General features: G+C 30.8%; 1 protein-coding gene across 1 annotated transcript in view; it reads left to right on the top strand.

Annotated features, from left to right (window-relative positions):
* rap1gap2a (RAP1 GTPase activating protein 2a) overlaps positions 1–8,576 on the top strand; it is a 49,101-nt gene extending 40,525 nt beyond the window's left edge. Inside the window, exons 14-23 of the mRNA XM_087795148.1 lie at positions 25–96; positions 1,404–1,490; positions 1,546–1,686; positions 3,669–3,815; positions 3,883–3,992; positions 4,053–4,151; positions 4,216–4,336; positions 6,635–6,737; positions 6,800–6,873; positions 7,847–8,576. Of these exons, the coding sequence (XP_087651274.1) occupies positions 25–96; positions 1,404–1,490; positions 1,546–1,686; positions 3,669–3,815; positions 3,883–3,992; positions 4,053–4,151; positions 4,216–4,336; positions 6,635–6,737; positions 6,800–6,873; positions 7,847–7,855 (963 nt within the window). The 3' untranslated portion in view covers positions 7,856–8,576. The remainder of the gene's footprint in view (positions 1–24; positions 97–1,403; positions 1,491–1,545; positions 1,687–3,668; positions 3,816–3,882; positions 3,993–4,052; positions 4,152–4,215; positions 4,337–6,634; positions 6,738–6,799; positions 6,874–7,846) is intronic.
* The last annotated feature ends 9,086 nt before the right edge of the window (positions 8,577–17,662 follow it).

Raw genomic sequence — 17,662 nt, 5'->3', positions numbered from 1 at the left:
TAAACAGTCATTAACCATCGACAGGTGTCTGTTACCGCCAGAGAGGACGTCCCTCCGTTCGGACCCCCGCTGCCCAACCCCCCCGTCTTCAAGAAGGTTCTGAACGCTTTACATGCTTCATTAGAATCACATGATGATCTTTTTACTTGTATGTTGTTCTTTATTAATTGAATAATGACATGATTGATTTATCTTTTTTTTAGTTTGTTACTCACAATTTTTCTTTGTTTTTACATGATATTGCATTTATATATATATATACTGTATATATACTGTATATAAATATTTAAAACAAAATTCTAGCATAACATAAATACATTATTGTTTTTGTTTTGTTTTAGTTTGTTAATCTTTTTTTTCTTTGTAATAATTTCTTTGTGTTTTTACATCATATTAGTATATATATTTTTGTAGCAAAACATAAATACATTATTGATTGTTTTTTTAACTTTGTAGTTTTTCTTTGTTCCTACATCATTTTGGGTTTTTTATATATTTTTTCTTAACTCTGCCACACAAGTTTTTTGTTATTTTCTTTAGTTTTTTTCTTTCTTTTTCACATGATAGTGAGTTTTTTTATGGTCATATCATAATTACATGATTTTTATTTTTTCATAATTGATTCTTTTCACTTTGTTACTAGTTTGTTTTTCTTTGTTTTTACATCATATTAGGTTTTTTTTTATATATGTATATATTTATCATATGGTAATCAAATAATGGATTGATATAATTTAATTTTTAACTCTGTCACTCAAGTTTTTAGTTATTTCCTTTAGTTTTTTCTTTGTTTTTCACATGATATTTCGTTTTTTAAATGTCATATCATAATAACATGATTGATTGATTCTTTGTACTTTGTTACTCGTTTAATTTTTCTTTGTTTTTACATCATATTCAGGGTTTTTTATATATATATCATATTATAATCAAATAATTGATTGATATAATTTTATTTTTTACTCTGTCACTTACATTTTTAGTTTTTTCCTTTAGTTGTTTCTTTGTTTTTCACATGATATTTAGTTTTTTAAAATGTCATATCATAATAACACGAGTGATTTTATCTTTTTACTTTGTAACTCGTTTAATTGTCTTTGTTTTTACATCATACTGAGGTTTTTATATATATATATCATATTATAATCAAATAATTCATTGATATAATTTTATTTTTAACTCTGTCACTTACATTTTTGTGTTTTTTCCTTTAGTTTTTTCTTTATCATTCCTTTGACAGTGACTTATTTTTCATAAAATGCATTATTATTCTAATATTTATGGCATATGATGGTAACATAATCCATTTTTTTGTATTTTTACTTTGTTAATGTCATTTTGTTTGTTTGTTTTTCCCATCATGATGATACAAGTCGTCTCTGAGCTCAAGTCTCTCTGTCCAGGGTCCAGAGTTCCGGGACTTCCTGCTGACGAAGCTCATGAACGCCGAGAACGCCTGCTGCAAATCTGAGAAGTTCTCCAAGCTGGAGGTTGGACCTCGCGACACAAGCATGTCTTCAGACGCTCACTGTGACTCTGCTGCAGGGAAGGACTCGAGCGGCGCTGCTGGACAACCTGCACGACGAGCTGCACCGACAGAGTCAAGCCACGCTGGGTCTGGGTCAGGCCGGGGACGAGGACAAGCTGGAGAACGGGGGCCACGGAGGTCTGCTGGAGTCCTTCAAGGTGACATCATCACTTTCTTTCATCGGGCGTCGGTGACACTTTGAGACCTCATAGGAATATTATTGACAAATGATTAGTTTCTAATCCAAGTTTAACTGGTTAGATTTCTTTGTTTTGTAGGATTTTTACTCATGACATCATAATAACAATGTAATTATTTAATTGTTACATCAATTTTATTTCATTTTTTATTCTTATTTTACCCTATTTTTAACTATATATCACAGCAATATATTTTTTTCTTTTTATACTATTTTCTTTTTTATTATTTTTCTTTTTTTTACTAGTTAAACTATAACTATAAATAAAAATGAAGAGTTTTTTTGTTTACCTTTTGTTCTCTTTAAATAATCTGGTGCTTATTATTAAGTGATGGTTTATGTTAGTTTTTATTAAAATAATTACTTTCAAAGATTTATTTTTTTTGTATAATAATTACATCATTATTATATATTTATATATATTTTTTTTTAACAAAGCTTTTAGGGAGATTCTGTTTTTCTTTTAAGGTGATGCTTTATGTTTGTTTTTTTAATTAAGATAATTACTTTGCGAGATTTATTATTTCATAATTACGTGATATTTTTGCTTTGATACACTTTTTTGTTTCGTTTCTTCTTTGTTTTTCCCATCAAGTGTTTTTGTTTTTCTTCATCCCGTCTTTCTTTTTGCTTGACGGTCCCTCACAACACTAAGTACATGAGGTGACCCCTAAAATACACACACGACACGTCCAGGGCATGTGACCAAAAGTGTGTGTTTTTATTAAGTTAAGCTTGTGTTTGTCTATTTTGTCGTGTTGTGTTATAATTGTGCGGCTAATACATGTAGATGTGAGTGAATGTTGGTTTGCTTTGTGTCTTTTCATATTTTTGTATAAACTGTGTATTGTTTGTCATTGTTTGAGTTATTTTGTGTCATGTGTTTGTTTTTGTGTGTGTCACTATAATGATGCTTGTCTAACTCTCCACAGACTTTGTGTGTCCTTGATTCATATCCAGGGGGCGCTATACTCATAGCTGCTCTGGCACTGGCTGCTTATTACGTCTCCACACTTTTGTAAAAAAAAAAACAAAAAAAACAGCAACAATGAATAAAAATGTTAAAGTATTGTGTGTTTTTTGTGTAATGATGACATTAACTACACATTGTGTTCTGTATGAAGTGGTTAAAAATGTGCTAAACATTATGACCACCTGCGTCACACTGTAAAAGACATTTTTGAGTTTATTATTTGAATCGTCTTGAGGTGTAAATGTGTCGAAAACGAACAATATATTTTATTTAACTGTAGCCTTTAGTAACAGAGTGGATTGATATGAATCATTATTTTAAAAAAAGGCTGCTGTGTTGGTGCGACCTCTGCTGGTCACTTTCTACGGAGGCGTATCAGTGTCAGAATATTGAGTTATTTTGATTTAAAGGATTGAATTATTATTTTTGATTTAATTATTTAATTTGCATATTGAAAGGTTGAATTTGTTTTAAAAACAATAATTTAATACAAATAATTTAATATTTTTTAAATAAATATTCGTTTTTAATAAAAAATAATTTCTCAGTATTTTTAATTTGTAGTTTCTTTAATTCAATATTAAAATGATGGTATAATAGTTCCAGCAGTAAATACGGAAAAAGGAAAATTCTATGAATTCAAAAATAAAATAAAGTAGAAAATGTATTATTTTAATTACTGGATCAAAAATATCAAACTATATGTGTGAAAATAATATTTATTATTTATTTGGAAATATTCCTTTTTTTATTTTGTTTATTTATTTATTGTTATTCAAACTAAACCCGTTCACATACATAAAATATTAAATTTAAATTATTAAAAAATGATTATGCAAAAAATAATTAAACGCTTAAAAAAACGACATTTTATTACAAAAATGTTCAATATTCAGTGAGAATAAGAATGTATTGTGAAACTTCTCATCCACTTCCTGTCCCTCACCACTTCCTGTCTGCGTCTGCAGCGAGCCATGCGGGTCAGAAGTCATTCCATGGAGACGATGGTGGGTTCGGGGCGCCTCAGGAGTCCGGGCGTGGGCGGGGTCCCGGCCAGTCTGAGCGGAGGAGGTCTTCCCCAGAGCACCAGCGAGTGCACCAAGAGCACCTTCACCGTGAGTCCTGCGTTTGCGAGTGTGTAAAGGAAAAACGATGACAAACGTTGTGTTGTTGCTGCTGCAGCCGCCCGTCATGTCGGCCAAGTCTCCGCTGAAGAGTCCAGTGAAGCGTCGCTCGGCTCTGTTCCCTCGACTTCACTCCAGCACCGAGTCTCCCTCGGACAAACACTCGCGGTCAGTTTGAAGCGTAGCATCTTCTCTGAGGTCCTCGTTGACACTCGTGGTCTTCACCAGAGAGCAGAAGTCTTTAGACGCCTGTCCCTCGTCCCAGGACCTGAGGTCGGAGACCTCCTCCAACCCCAGCTCCCCCGAGATCGGACCCAGCAAGGACCGGTCAGAGCCGGCACGTGTTTCTGTTGTGTCGTGTTAGATGTGTAACCGTGTTGTCGACTCTCAGGCCGTTCATCAAGCTGAAGGACTGCAGTGCAGGAAGAAGCAACATCTCCAGGTCTTCGTCCAGCACCAGCAGCTTCAGCAGCACCACTGGAGACACAGAAGCTCTGGACGAGCTGGAGATCGTGAGTCAACCTGAGAGGACTTTACGCTAGTCTATATACTGACACACACCAGTCTACACACGAGTATACACACTGACACAATAGTCTATATACTGACACACACCAGTCTACACACGAGTATACACACTGACACAATAGTCTATATACTGACACACACCAGTCTACACACGAGTATACACACTGACACAATAGTCTATATACTGACACACACCAGTCTACACACGAGTATACACACTGACACAATAGTCTATATACTGACACACACCAGTCTACACACGAGTATACACACTGACACAATAGTCTATATACTGACACACACAAGTCTACACACTGACACACTAGTCTATATACTGACACACACAAGTCTACACACTGACACACTAGTCTATATACTGACACACACAAGTCTACACACTGACACACTAGTCTATATACTGACACACACAAGTCTACACACTGACACAATAGTCTATATACTGACACACACAAGTCTACACACTGACACAATAGTCTATATGCTGACACACACAAGTCTACACACTGACACAATAGTCTATATACTGACACACACAAGTCTACACACTGACACAATAGTCTATATACTGACACACACATGTCTACACACTGACACAATAGTCTATATACTGACACACACAAGTCTACACACTGACTTCATTAGTCTATATACTGACACACACAAGTCTACACACTGACACAATAGTCTATATACTGACACACACAAGTCTACACACTGACACAATAGTCTATATACTGACACACACAAGTCTACACACTGACACAATAGTCTATATACTGACACACACAAGTCTACACACTGACACAATAGTCTATATACTGTAACACAAGTCTACACACTGACACAATAGTCTATATACTGACACACACAAGTCTACACACTGACACAATAGTCTATATACTGACACACAAAAGTCTACACACTGACACACTAATCTATTTACTGATACACAAAAGTCTACACACTGACACACTAGTCTATATACTGACACACACAAGTCTACACACTGACACGCTAGTCTATATACTGACACACACAAGTCTACACACTGGCACGCTAGTCTATATACTGACACACACAAGTCTACACACTGACACAATAGTCTATATACTGACACACACAAGTCTACACACTGACACAATAGTCTATATACTGACACACACAAGTCTACACACTGACACAATAGTCTATATACTGTAACACAAGTCTACACACTGACACAATAGTCTATATACTGACACACACAAGTCTACACACTGACACAATAGTCTATATACTGACACACAAAAGTCTACACACTGACACACTAATCTATTTACTGATACACAAAAGTCTACACACTGACACACTAGTCTATATACTGACACACACAAGTCTACACACTGGCACGCTAGTCTATATACTGACACACACAAGTCTACACACTGACACACTAGTCTATATACTGACACACAAGTCTTCTTTCCACCCCAACACAGAAGCACTAACCACCCCGAGACTGAAACACTATAACCCCAACACTGAAGCACCAACCACCCCGAGACTGAAACACTATCCCCCCAACACTGAAGCACCAACCACCCCGAGACTGAAGCACTATCCCCCCAACACTGAAGCATTAACCACCCCAGACTTAAGCAGTATCCACCCCAACACTGAAGCACTATCCACCCCATCACTGAAGCACTATCAACCCCAACACTGAAGCACTAACCACCCCGAGACTTAAGCACTATCCACCCCAACACTGAAGCACTAACCACCCCAGACTTAAGCAGTATCCACCCCAACACTGAAGCACTATCCACCCCAACACTGAAGCACTATCAACCTCAACACTGAAGCACTATCCACCCCAACACTGAAGCACTATCAACCTCAACACTGAAGCACTATCCACCTCAACACTGAAGCACTAATCACCCCGAGACTGAAGCACTATCCACCTCAACACTGAAGCACTAATCACCCCGAGACTGAAGCACTATCCACCTCAACACTGAAGCACTAACCCACCCGAGACTGAAGCACTAACCACATCAACACTGAAGCACTAACCACCCCAACACATTAACACTATCCACCCCAACACATTAACACTATCCACCCCAACACATTAACACTATCCACCCCAACACTGAAGCACTATCCACCCCAACACTGAAACACTATCCACCCCGACACATTAAGAAACACAAACAGTCATGTGTGTTGCGGGGTGAGCACCAGAGGAGGGTGAAATCATGTCCTTCTCTCCACAGACCAGTCATCCCTCCATCACCTCCTCCTCGGCCTTCAGTCCGTCTCTCAGCGTAGACAGTCCCGTGTCAGGAACACCCGTCATCATGTGTCGCAGCCCCACAGGTACAGTCCACCCCGACACACGTGTGCGACTCTCTGAACCTCACGTGTTCTCATGTGTGCAGATGTTAAAAACAAGACGTCGCCAAGATCCAACTTGAAGTTCAGGTTCGACAAGATGAGCAACTCGTCCACAGCCGTGAGTCCAGACGTGTGAACATTAACTATCATGACCGTCATTAACTAGTCTTTATGGTTCTGTACTGACGTGGACCTGTTACCCTGTGTAGCTGGGATAGTTGATGTCATTGACCTAAATATAATGTTAAAAATTAATGATGGTCATGATCACTTGTTTCATTTCATTTAGTTTAGTTAAGTTTAGTTTTATTTAATTTAGTTTTATTTAATCAAGTTTAGTTTAGTTAAGTTTAGTTTTATTTAATTTAGTTTTATTTAATCAAGTTTAGTTTTATTTAATTTTGTTTACTTTAGATTAGTTTAGTTTTTTTGTATTATTATCATCTTGTTTTGTTTTGTTGAATTTAGTTTCAATTACTTTAATTTAGTTTCAGTTGATTTAGTTTAATTTTGTTCAGTCCATCTTAGTCCATTTTAGTTTAGTTTAGTTTAGTGTAGATTATCGTAGTTTATCTTATCTTGATTTAATTTATTTTAATTCAATTTTGTTTAATTTACTTTAGATTATCTTCGCTTATTTTTATTTTATTTAATTCAATTTAATTAAGTTTAATTCATTTTAGATTATCTTCGCTTATATTAATTCAATTCAATTTGTTTAGGTTTAGTATTAATTTAGTTTAATTTATTTTAGTTCAGCCTAGCTTAGTTTATTTTAGTTTATTTTGTTTTGCTGAATTTAGTTTTAATTAATTTAGTCCATTTTAGCTTAGCCTAGTTTAGTATAGTTTAGATTAATTTCATTCATTTTTGTTTAGTTCTGTTTGATTTATTTTACTTTCATTTGGTTAACTTTAGTTTAGTTTAATTTAATTTGATTTCATTTTGTTTTAATTTACTTAAATTTATTTCAGTTTCATTTAGTTAAAAAAAAAAGTTTTGACTTGATTTCAGTTCAGGTTAATTAGGTTTATTCATTTGGTTTTATTCTATAATTTCTTCAAAATACACCTGAATCCGTTTCTCTCCAGTCGGAGTAAAACTCGAGGATGAAGTCGAGGCTGGATCTGGATCCTCGAACACGTGACCTTCTGTCCAACGAAGCTCGTCTCGTATGTGTCGCTGGATCTTCTGTCGACTCGTCCCAACATTCACTGGATTGGTAGAAACGTGTCGCCCGCGTTAGATCGGAGGACTTTCTCCGACGCATCTTCCCAGACGTCGTCTCGTCGCCTCGTCGTCGCTTCATCAGCCAAAGCTGCGCCTTAAACAATCCAACGTTCGCTGCATCCCCGTCTGTTGCAACATCAACACCACTCTCGACGCCACTCGTTACAGCCGCTCGTCACCCGTGAAGAACTGACTCTGAATGTGTATTTTCCTTTGCGTGTTTTTTCTTCTTTGATTTCAAGCGTAGTGGTTTGAAGATCTATTTTAAAAGCTTAACAAGCACAACAGGAGTCTCGCTGTCAAATGTACCCCAATATCCAGCTGCTAGCACTAGAGGGCGATAGAGAGTCTGAAGTTTGAAGATGTTATTGAGCAACACTTGACTCGTGAAGCAGGTCTTTGCCCTTCGAGCCTCGTCGGAATAATTTATTTCAACTGTTTTTTTCCTTTTTGCGTTGATGTAAAAATGTAACTGCAGAGTAACGCGTATAAATATATATTAATTTAAGAAGATTCTATGTATATTTGGTTATGTAATGTGCCATTGAGAAGTTATTCTAAAAAAAATAAAATGTCATGTATTTTGTGTCACTGTGTGTTTTATTGACTGACGGAAGTGAATACATTTGAAAAATATGAATAAGAACAAATTAAATGACTAATTTAATTATAATGTTTGCATTAATCCTGATCAATTAATTATAAAATGAGTGTTTTTTTTACTAACAAACATATAAATATTCAGACCTGCTGTTAGACAACTTTCTTTTAATTTAACTTTTTTATTTCATTCAAATTTTGTTGGTTTTTTATATTTGTTTTTTCATTTATTTATTTTCATTTTAACCTTTTTTATTATTTAATCATATTTTTTATTCATTTAAGGGAAAAATATACAATCTCATTATTCATACTTGCTGTTAGAAACCAACTTTTGCTTTTTTTATTCAAATATTGTTTTTAATTTTGGTTTTTCCCTTTCTTTTAAACTTCTTTTGATTTTTCTCAATTGAAAAAAATGTGATAATTAGGGAAAAATCTTAAAATAAAACATAACATTAAAATAAAAATATAAAAAACATACATTTTAATTTTTTAGTATGTAGATAAAACATAAATTTAGTATTTTCTGAACAATATTAAAACCATATTATTTTTGGAACTAATTTTTGATCAACAAAAAACTATTATATATACATTTCAACTATTTTTGCCAGTATTTATTTATTTTTTCCTTCAGAAAGGAGGCGACTAGTTGGATTTTTAAATGTTTTCCCCGCCCTCATGTAACCATGGTAACCGCCAGGAAAAGAAACAGCGAATCGTCTCTTGTTTTTTGACATTTTTTCAGGATTTTCGGCCTTTCTGTTCCTCTAAAGACTCCTGTTGCATCATGGGAAATGATAGAGAAGAAGTTAACAATAAACTGTGTTTTTATTCTTCTTGGGCGTCGCCTGCGTCAAGCTCTGGCGTCTGGAGCTGAGGAAGAAAAACCTGATGAGAGAAAATATATATTTAAAAAATACTTCTTGAATTCAACCTGGATGTCGATGGAAGTTTCTTGAAGTGTTTTGTTCGTGCAGGAGGTTGTGAGTCTGAGGCAGCAGCTACACAACAGCAGGACAAACACACAACAACACACGACGACAACTCTGTGCCACGACGGTCGTAGATCCAGGTCGTCTGTGGAATAATAAAATATCTTTATTTATAACAAATATGAACAAAAAAAGTCATTTCAATTGTTTCTGAAGCTTTTCAAACATATTTGACTCATTTTCTAACATATTTGACTCATTTTCTAACATATTTGACTCATTTTCAAACATATTTGACTCATTTTCAAACATATTTGACTCATTTTCAAACATATTTGACTCATTTTCAAACATATTTGACTAATTTTCAAACATATTTGACTAATTTTCTAACATATTTGACTAATTTTCAAACATATTTGACTAATTTTCAAACATATTTGACTAATTTTCTAACATATTTGACTCATTTTCAAACATATTTGACTCATTTTCTAACATATTTGACTCATTTTCAAACATATTTGACTCATTTTCTAACATATTTGACTCATTTTCAAACATATTTGACTCATTTTCAAACATATTTGACTCATTTTCAAACATATTTGACTAATTTTCTAACATATTTGACTAATTTTCAAACATATTTGACTAATTTTCAAACATATTTGACTCATTTTCTAACATATTTGACTCATTTTCAAACATATTTGACTAATTTTCTAACATATTTGACTCATTTTCTAACATATTTGACTCATTTTCAAACATATTTGACTCATTTTCAAACATATTTGACTCATTTTCAAACATATTTGACTCATTTTCAAACATATTTGACTAATTTTCAAACATATTTGACTAATTTTCTAACATATTTGACTAATTTTCAAACATATTTGACTAATTTTCAAACATATTTGACTCATTTTCAAACATATTTGACTCATTTTCTAACATATTTGACTCATTTTCAAACATATTTGACTCATTTTCTAACATATTTGACTCATTTTCAAACATATTTGACTCATTTTCAAACATATTTGACTCATTTTCAAACATATTTGACTAATTTTCTAACATATTTGACTAATTTTCAAACATATTTGACTAATTTTCAAACATATTTGACTAATTTTCTAACATATTTGACTCATTTTCAAACATATTTGACTCATTTTCTAACATATTTGACTCATTTTCAAACATATTTGACTCATTTTCTAACATATTTGACTCATTTTCAAACATATTTGACTCATTTTCAAACATATTTGACTCATTTTCAAACATATTTGACTAATTTTCTAACATATTTGACTAATTTTCAAACATATTTGACTAATTTTCAAACATATTTGACTAATTTTCTAACATATTTGACTCATTTTCAAACATATTTGACTAATTTTCTAACATATTTGACTCATTTTCAAACATATTTGACTCATTTTCTAACATATTTGACTCATTTTCAAACATATTTGACTCATTTTCTAACATATTTGACTCATTTTCAAACATATTTGACTCATTTTCAAACATATTTGACTCATTTTCAAACATATTTGACTCATTTTCTAACATATTTGACTCATTTTCAAACATATTTGACTCATTTTCAAACATATTTGACTCATTTTCAAACATATTTGACTCATTTTCAAACATATTTGACTCATTTTCAAACATATTTGACTCATTTTCTAACATATTTGACTCATTTTCAAACATATTTGACTCATTTTCTAACATATTTGACTCATTTTCAAACATATTTGACTCATTTTCTAACATATTTGACTCATTTTCAAACATATTTGACTCATTTTCAAACATATTTGACTCATTTTCAAACATATTTGACTCATTTTCTAACATATTTGACTCATTTTCAAACATATTTGACTCATTTTCTAACATATTTGACTCATTTTCAAACATATTTGACTCATTTTCAAACATATTTGACTCATTTTCAAACATATTTGACTAATTTTCTAACATATTTGACTAATTTTCAAACATATTTGACTAATTTTCAAACATATTTGACTAATTTTCTAACATATTTGACTCATTTTCAAACATATTTGACTCATTTTCAAACATATTTGACTCATTTTCAAACATATTTGACTCATTTTCAAACATATTTGACTAATTTTCTAACATATTTGACTCATTTTCTAACATATTTGACTCATTTTCTAACATATTTGACTCATTTTCAAACATATTTGACTCATTTTCTAACATATTTGACTCATTTTCAAACATATTTGACTCATTTTCAAACATATTTGACTAATTTTCTAACATATTTGACTAATTTTCTAACATATTTGACTAATTTTCAAACATATTTGACTCATTTTCAAACATATTTGACTCATTTTCAAACATATTTGACTCATTTTCTAACATATTTGACTCATTTTCAAACATATTTGACTCATTTTCAAACATATTTGACTAATTTTCTAACATATTTGACTAATTTTCTAACATATTTGACTAATTTTCAAACATATTTGACTCATTTTCAAACATATTTGACTCATTTTCAAACATATTTGACTAATTTTCTAACATATTTGACTAATTTTCTAACATATTTGACTAATTTTCAAACATATTTGACTCATTTTCTAACATATTTGACTCATTTTCAAACATATTTGACTCATTTTCTAACATATTTGACTCATTTTCAAACATATTTGACTCATTTTCAAACATATTTGACTAATTTTCTAACATATTTGACTAATTTTCTAACATATTTGACTAATTTTCAAACATATTTGACTCATTTTCAAACATATTTGACTCATTTTCAAACATATTTGACTCATTTTCAAACATATTTGACTCATTTTCAAACATATTTGACTCATTTTCTAACATATTTGACTCATTTTCAAACATATTTGACTCATTTTCTAACATATTTGACTCATTTTCAAACATATTTGACTCATTTTCTAACATATTTGACTCATTTTCAAACATATTTGACTCATTTTCAAACATATTTGACTCATTTTCAAACATATTTGACTCATTTTCTAACATATTTGACTCATTTTCAAACATATTTGACTCATTTTCTAACATATTTGACTCATTTTCAAACATATTTGACTCATTTTCAAACATATTTGACTCATTTTAAAACATATTTGACTCATTTTCTAACATATTTGACTCATTTTCAAACATATTTGACTCATTTTCAAACATATTTGACTCATTTTCTAACATATTTGACTCATTTTCAAACATATTTGACTCATTTTCAAACATATTTGACTCATTTTCTAACATATTTGACTCATTTTCAAACATATTTGACTCATTTTCAAACATATTTCACTCATTTTCAAACATATTTGACTCATTTTCAAACATATTTGACTCATTTTCAAACATATTTGACTCATTTTCAAACATATTTGACTAATTTTCAAACATATTTGACTAATTTTCAAACATATTTGACTAATTTTCAAACATATTTGACTAATTTTCTAACATATTTGACTCATTTTCAAACATATTTGACTCATTTTCTAACATATTTGACTCATTTTCAAACATATTTGACTCATTTTCTAACATATTTGACTCATTTTCAAACATATTTGACTCATTTTCTAACATATTTGACTCATTTTCAAACATATTTGACTCATTTTCAAACATATTTGACTCATTTTCTAACATATTTGACTCATTTTCAAACATATTTGACTCATTTTCAAACATATTTGACTCATTTTCAAACATATTTGACTAATTTTCTAACATATTTGACTAATTTTCAAACATATTTGACTCATTTTCAAACATATTTGACTAATTTTCTAACATATTTGACTCATTTTCAAACATATTTGACTAATTTTCTAACATATTTGACTCATTTTCAAACATATTTGACTCATTTTCTAACATATTTGACTCATTTTCAAACATATTTGACTCATTTTCTAACATATTTGACTCATTTTCAAACATATTTGACTCATTTTCAAACATATTTGACTCATTTTCAAACATATTTGACTCATTTTCTAACATATTTGACTCATTTTCAAACATATTTGACTCATTTTCAAACATATTTGACTCATTTTCAAACATATTTGACTCATTTTCAAACATATTTGACTCATTTTCTAACATATTTGACTCATTTTCAAACATATTTGACTCATTTTCAAACATATTTGACTCATTTTCAAACATATTTGACTCATTTTCTAACATATTTGACTCATTTTCAAACATATTTGACTCATTTTCAAACATATTTGACTCATTTTCAAACATATTTGACTCATTTTCTAACATATTTGACTCATTTTCAAACATATTTGACTCATTTTCTAACATATTTGACTCATTTTCAAACATATTTGACTCATTTTCAAACATATTTGACTCATTTTCAAACATATTTGACTAATTTTCTAACATATTTGACTAATTTTCAAACATATTTGACTAATTTTCAAACATATTTGACTAATTTTCTAACATATTTGACTCATTTTCAAACATATTTGACTCATTTTCTAACATATTTGACTCATTTTCAAACATATTTGACTCATTTTCTAACATATTTGACTCATTTTCAAACATATTTGACTCATTTTCTAACATATTTGACTCATTTTCAAACATATTTGACTCATTTTCAAACATATTTGACTCATTTTCAAACATATTTGACTCATTTTCTAACATATTTGACTCATTTTCAAACATATTTGACTCATTTTCTAACATATTTGACTCATTTTCAAACATATTTGACTCATTTTCTAACATATTTGACTCATTTCCAAACATATTTGACTCATTTTCAAACATATTTGACTCATTTTCAAACATATTTGACTCATTTTCTAACATATTTGACTCATTTTCAAACATATTTGACTCATTTTCTAACATATTTGACTCATTTTCAAACATATTTGACTCATTTTCAAACATATTTGACTCATTTTCAAACATATTTGACTCATTTTCAAACATATTTGACTCATTTTCTAACATATTTGACTCATTTTCAAACATATTTGACTCATTTTCAAACATATTTGACTCATTTTCTAACATATTTGACTCATTTTCAAACATATTTGACTCATTTTCAAACATATTTGACTCATTTTCTAACATATTTGACTCATTTTCAAACATATTTGACTCATTTTCAAACATATTTCACTCATTTTCAAACATATTTGACTCATTTTATAACATATTTGACTCATTTTATAACATATTTGACTCATTTTCAAACATATTTGACTCATTTTCTAACATATTTGACTCATTTTTAAACATATTTGACTCATTTTCAAACATATTTGACTCATTTTCTAACATATTTGACTCATTTTCTAACATATTTGACTCATTTTCAAACATATTTGACTCATTTTCAAACATATTTGACTCATTTTCAAACATATTTGACTCATTTTCTAACATATTTGACTCATTTTCTAACTTATTTGACTCGTTTTCTAACATATTCGACTCATTTTCTAACATATTTGACTCATTTTCTAACATATTTGACTCATTTTCAAACATATTTGACTCATTTTCAAACATATTTGACTCATTTTCAAACATATTTGACTCATTTTCAAACATATTTGACTCATTTTCAAACATATTTGACTCATTTTCAAACATATTTGACTCATTTTCAAACATATTTGACTCATTTTCAAACATATTTGACTCATTTTCTAACATATTTGACTCATTTTCAAACATATTTGACTCATTTTCAAACATATTTGACTCATTTTCTAACATATTTGACTCATTTTCAAACATATTTGACTCATTTTCAAACATATTTGACTCATTTTCTAACATATTTGACTCATTTTCAAACATATTTGACTCATTTTCAAACATATTTCACTCATTTTCAAACATATTTGACTCATTTTATAACATATTTGACTCATTTTATAACATATTTGACTCATTTTCAAACATATTTGACTCATTTTCTAACATATTTGACTCATTTTTAAACATATTTGACTCATTTTCAAACATATTTGACTCATTTTCTAACATATTTGACTCATTTTCTAACATATTTGACTCATTTTCAAACATATTTGACTCATTTTCAAACATATTTGACTCATTTTCAAACATATTTGACTCATTTTCTAACATATTTGACTCATTTTCTAACTTATTTGACTCGTTTTCTAACATATTCGACTCATTTTCTAACCTATTTCACTCATTTTCAAACATATTTGACTCATTTTCTAACATATTTGACTCATTTTCAAACATATTTGACTCATTTTCTAACATATTTGACTCATTTTCTAACTTATTTGACTCGTTTTCTAACATATTTGACTCATTTTCTAACATATTTGACTCATTTTCAAACATATTTGACTCATTTTCAAACATATTTGACTCATTTTCAAACATATTTGACTCATTTTCTAACATATTTGACTCATTTTCTAACTTATTTGACTCGTTTTCTAACATATTCGACTCATTTTCTAACCTATTTCACTCATTTTCAAACATATTTGACTCATTTTCTAACATATTTGACTCATTTTCAAACATATTTGACTCATTTTCTAACATATTTGACTCATTTTCTAACTTATTTGACTCGTTTTCTAACATATTCGACTCATTTTCTAACATATTTCACTCATTTTCAAACATATTTGACTCATTTTCTAACATATTTGACTCATTTTCAAACATATTTGACTCATTTTCAAACATATTTGACTCATTTTCTAACATATTTGACTCATTTTCTAACATATTTGACTCATTTTCTAACTTATTTCACTCATTTTCTAACATATTCGACTCATTTTCAGGAATTAAAATCAGAGTTGATCCTTAAAATAATTCACATTTTGTTAGATGATCTTTAGAAAATATATACTTTTAAACCAAAAAGAAAAATATTTTTGATATTATTATTTTTATTATTGAATAAAAAGTCTGGAACTCATGTTGACAAATATTAAAAAAAAAAAAAAGTGTCAAAAATCATTTTGCGATCATGGCGTCGTACATTAAGAGAACTGATGGATGGATGTTTGACTCTCATCATAATAAAGTGTTTTTAAAAAATGTTTTGGTGATTTTTTTTTCCCCTTAGAATCATATTTTAGTTTTTAATTTTTTTTTTACTCGAATATCTCTTTAAAGTGTGTGAAAAAATGCAAATATTTACATTTTTATTTACAATCAACATGCAAATATTCACAGCGTTTAACCGTTTTTGTGTGCAATTAAATTTCCTGCCGCTAGATGGCAGCGGCCATTACATCGTCCGTAGCAACAATGAAAGATCCCTGAGGACGAGAGGATACAGTGACTCCAGCAGCTTTTAAAGCTGATGTTTGGACATATTTTGGTTTCAAAAACAAATTAAAGCAGTTACGACTGAGGATGAGAGTCATGTGGTCTGTAAATACTACAACACCAGAGTCAAGTACTCAACAATACTACACACATATACTTTTTACTACAGTATCATGATATATTGTTCCGTTGCCCCTGTATCGTAATATGTATTTTATCGCTAGATTCTTGCCAAATACACATCCCAGTATCGATAAAATAACAAATTAACTATGATCCTGGTGATGACTGAGGACGAGAGGATACAATGGACTCCAGCAGCTTTTAAAGCTGATGTTTGGACATATTTTGGTTTCAAAACATACTAAAGTAGTTGCGACTTCGTCAAGAGTCATGTGGTCTGTAAATACTACAACACCAGAGTCAAGTACTCGACAATACTTCAAATATAAACTTGTTACTACAGTATCACTATATAATATATCGTGACACGTATCGCTCTCTTTGATATCCAAACATACCTTGGATGACGGTGACGTGGACCAGGTTCCCCTGCTCCCTCCTCCCAGAGGTCCAGTGGATCCTGCACCCGTACCCGCCCTGGTCCCCCCTCTGGACCCCCTGCAGCTTCAGCATCAGCTGACTCTTGTCCCGGGACAGGAACATGCTGGAGATGCTGCGTTCGCTGGCCTCGGTGACGGAGTGGAACCGGTCCGAGGAGAA

This window comes from Callionymus lyra, chromosome 7 (assembly GCF_982586985.1).
Source record: "Callionymus lyra chromosome 7, fCalLyr1.hap1.1, whole genome shotgun sequence".
In the NCBI taxonomy this organism is placed as follows: domain Eukaryota; kingdom Metazoa; phylum Chordata; class Actinopteri; order Syngnathiformes; family Callionymidae; genus Callionymus; species Callionymus lyra.
The sequence above is the reverse complement of the archived record's forward strand: the minus strand, read 5'-3'. Positions and strand labels throughout refer to the sequence as shown.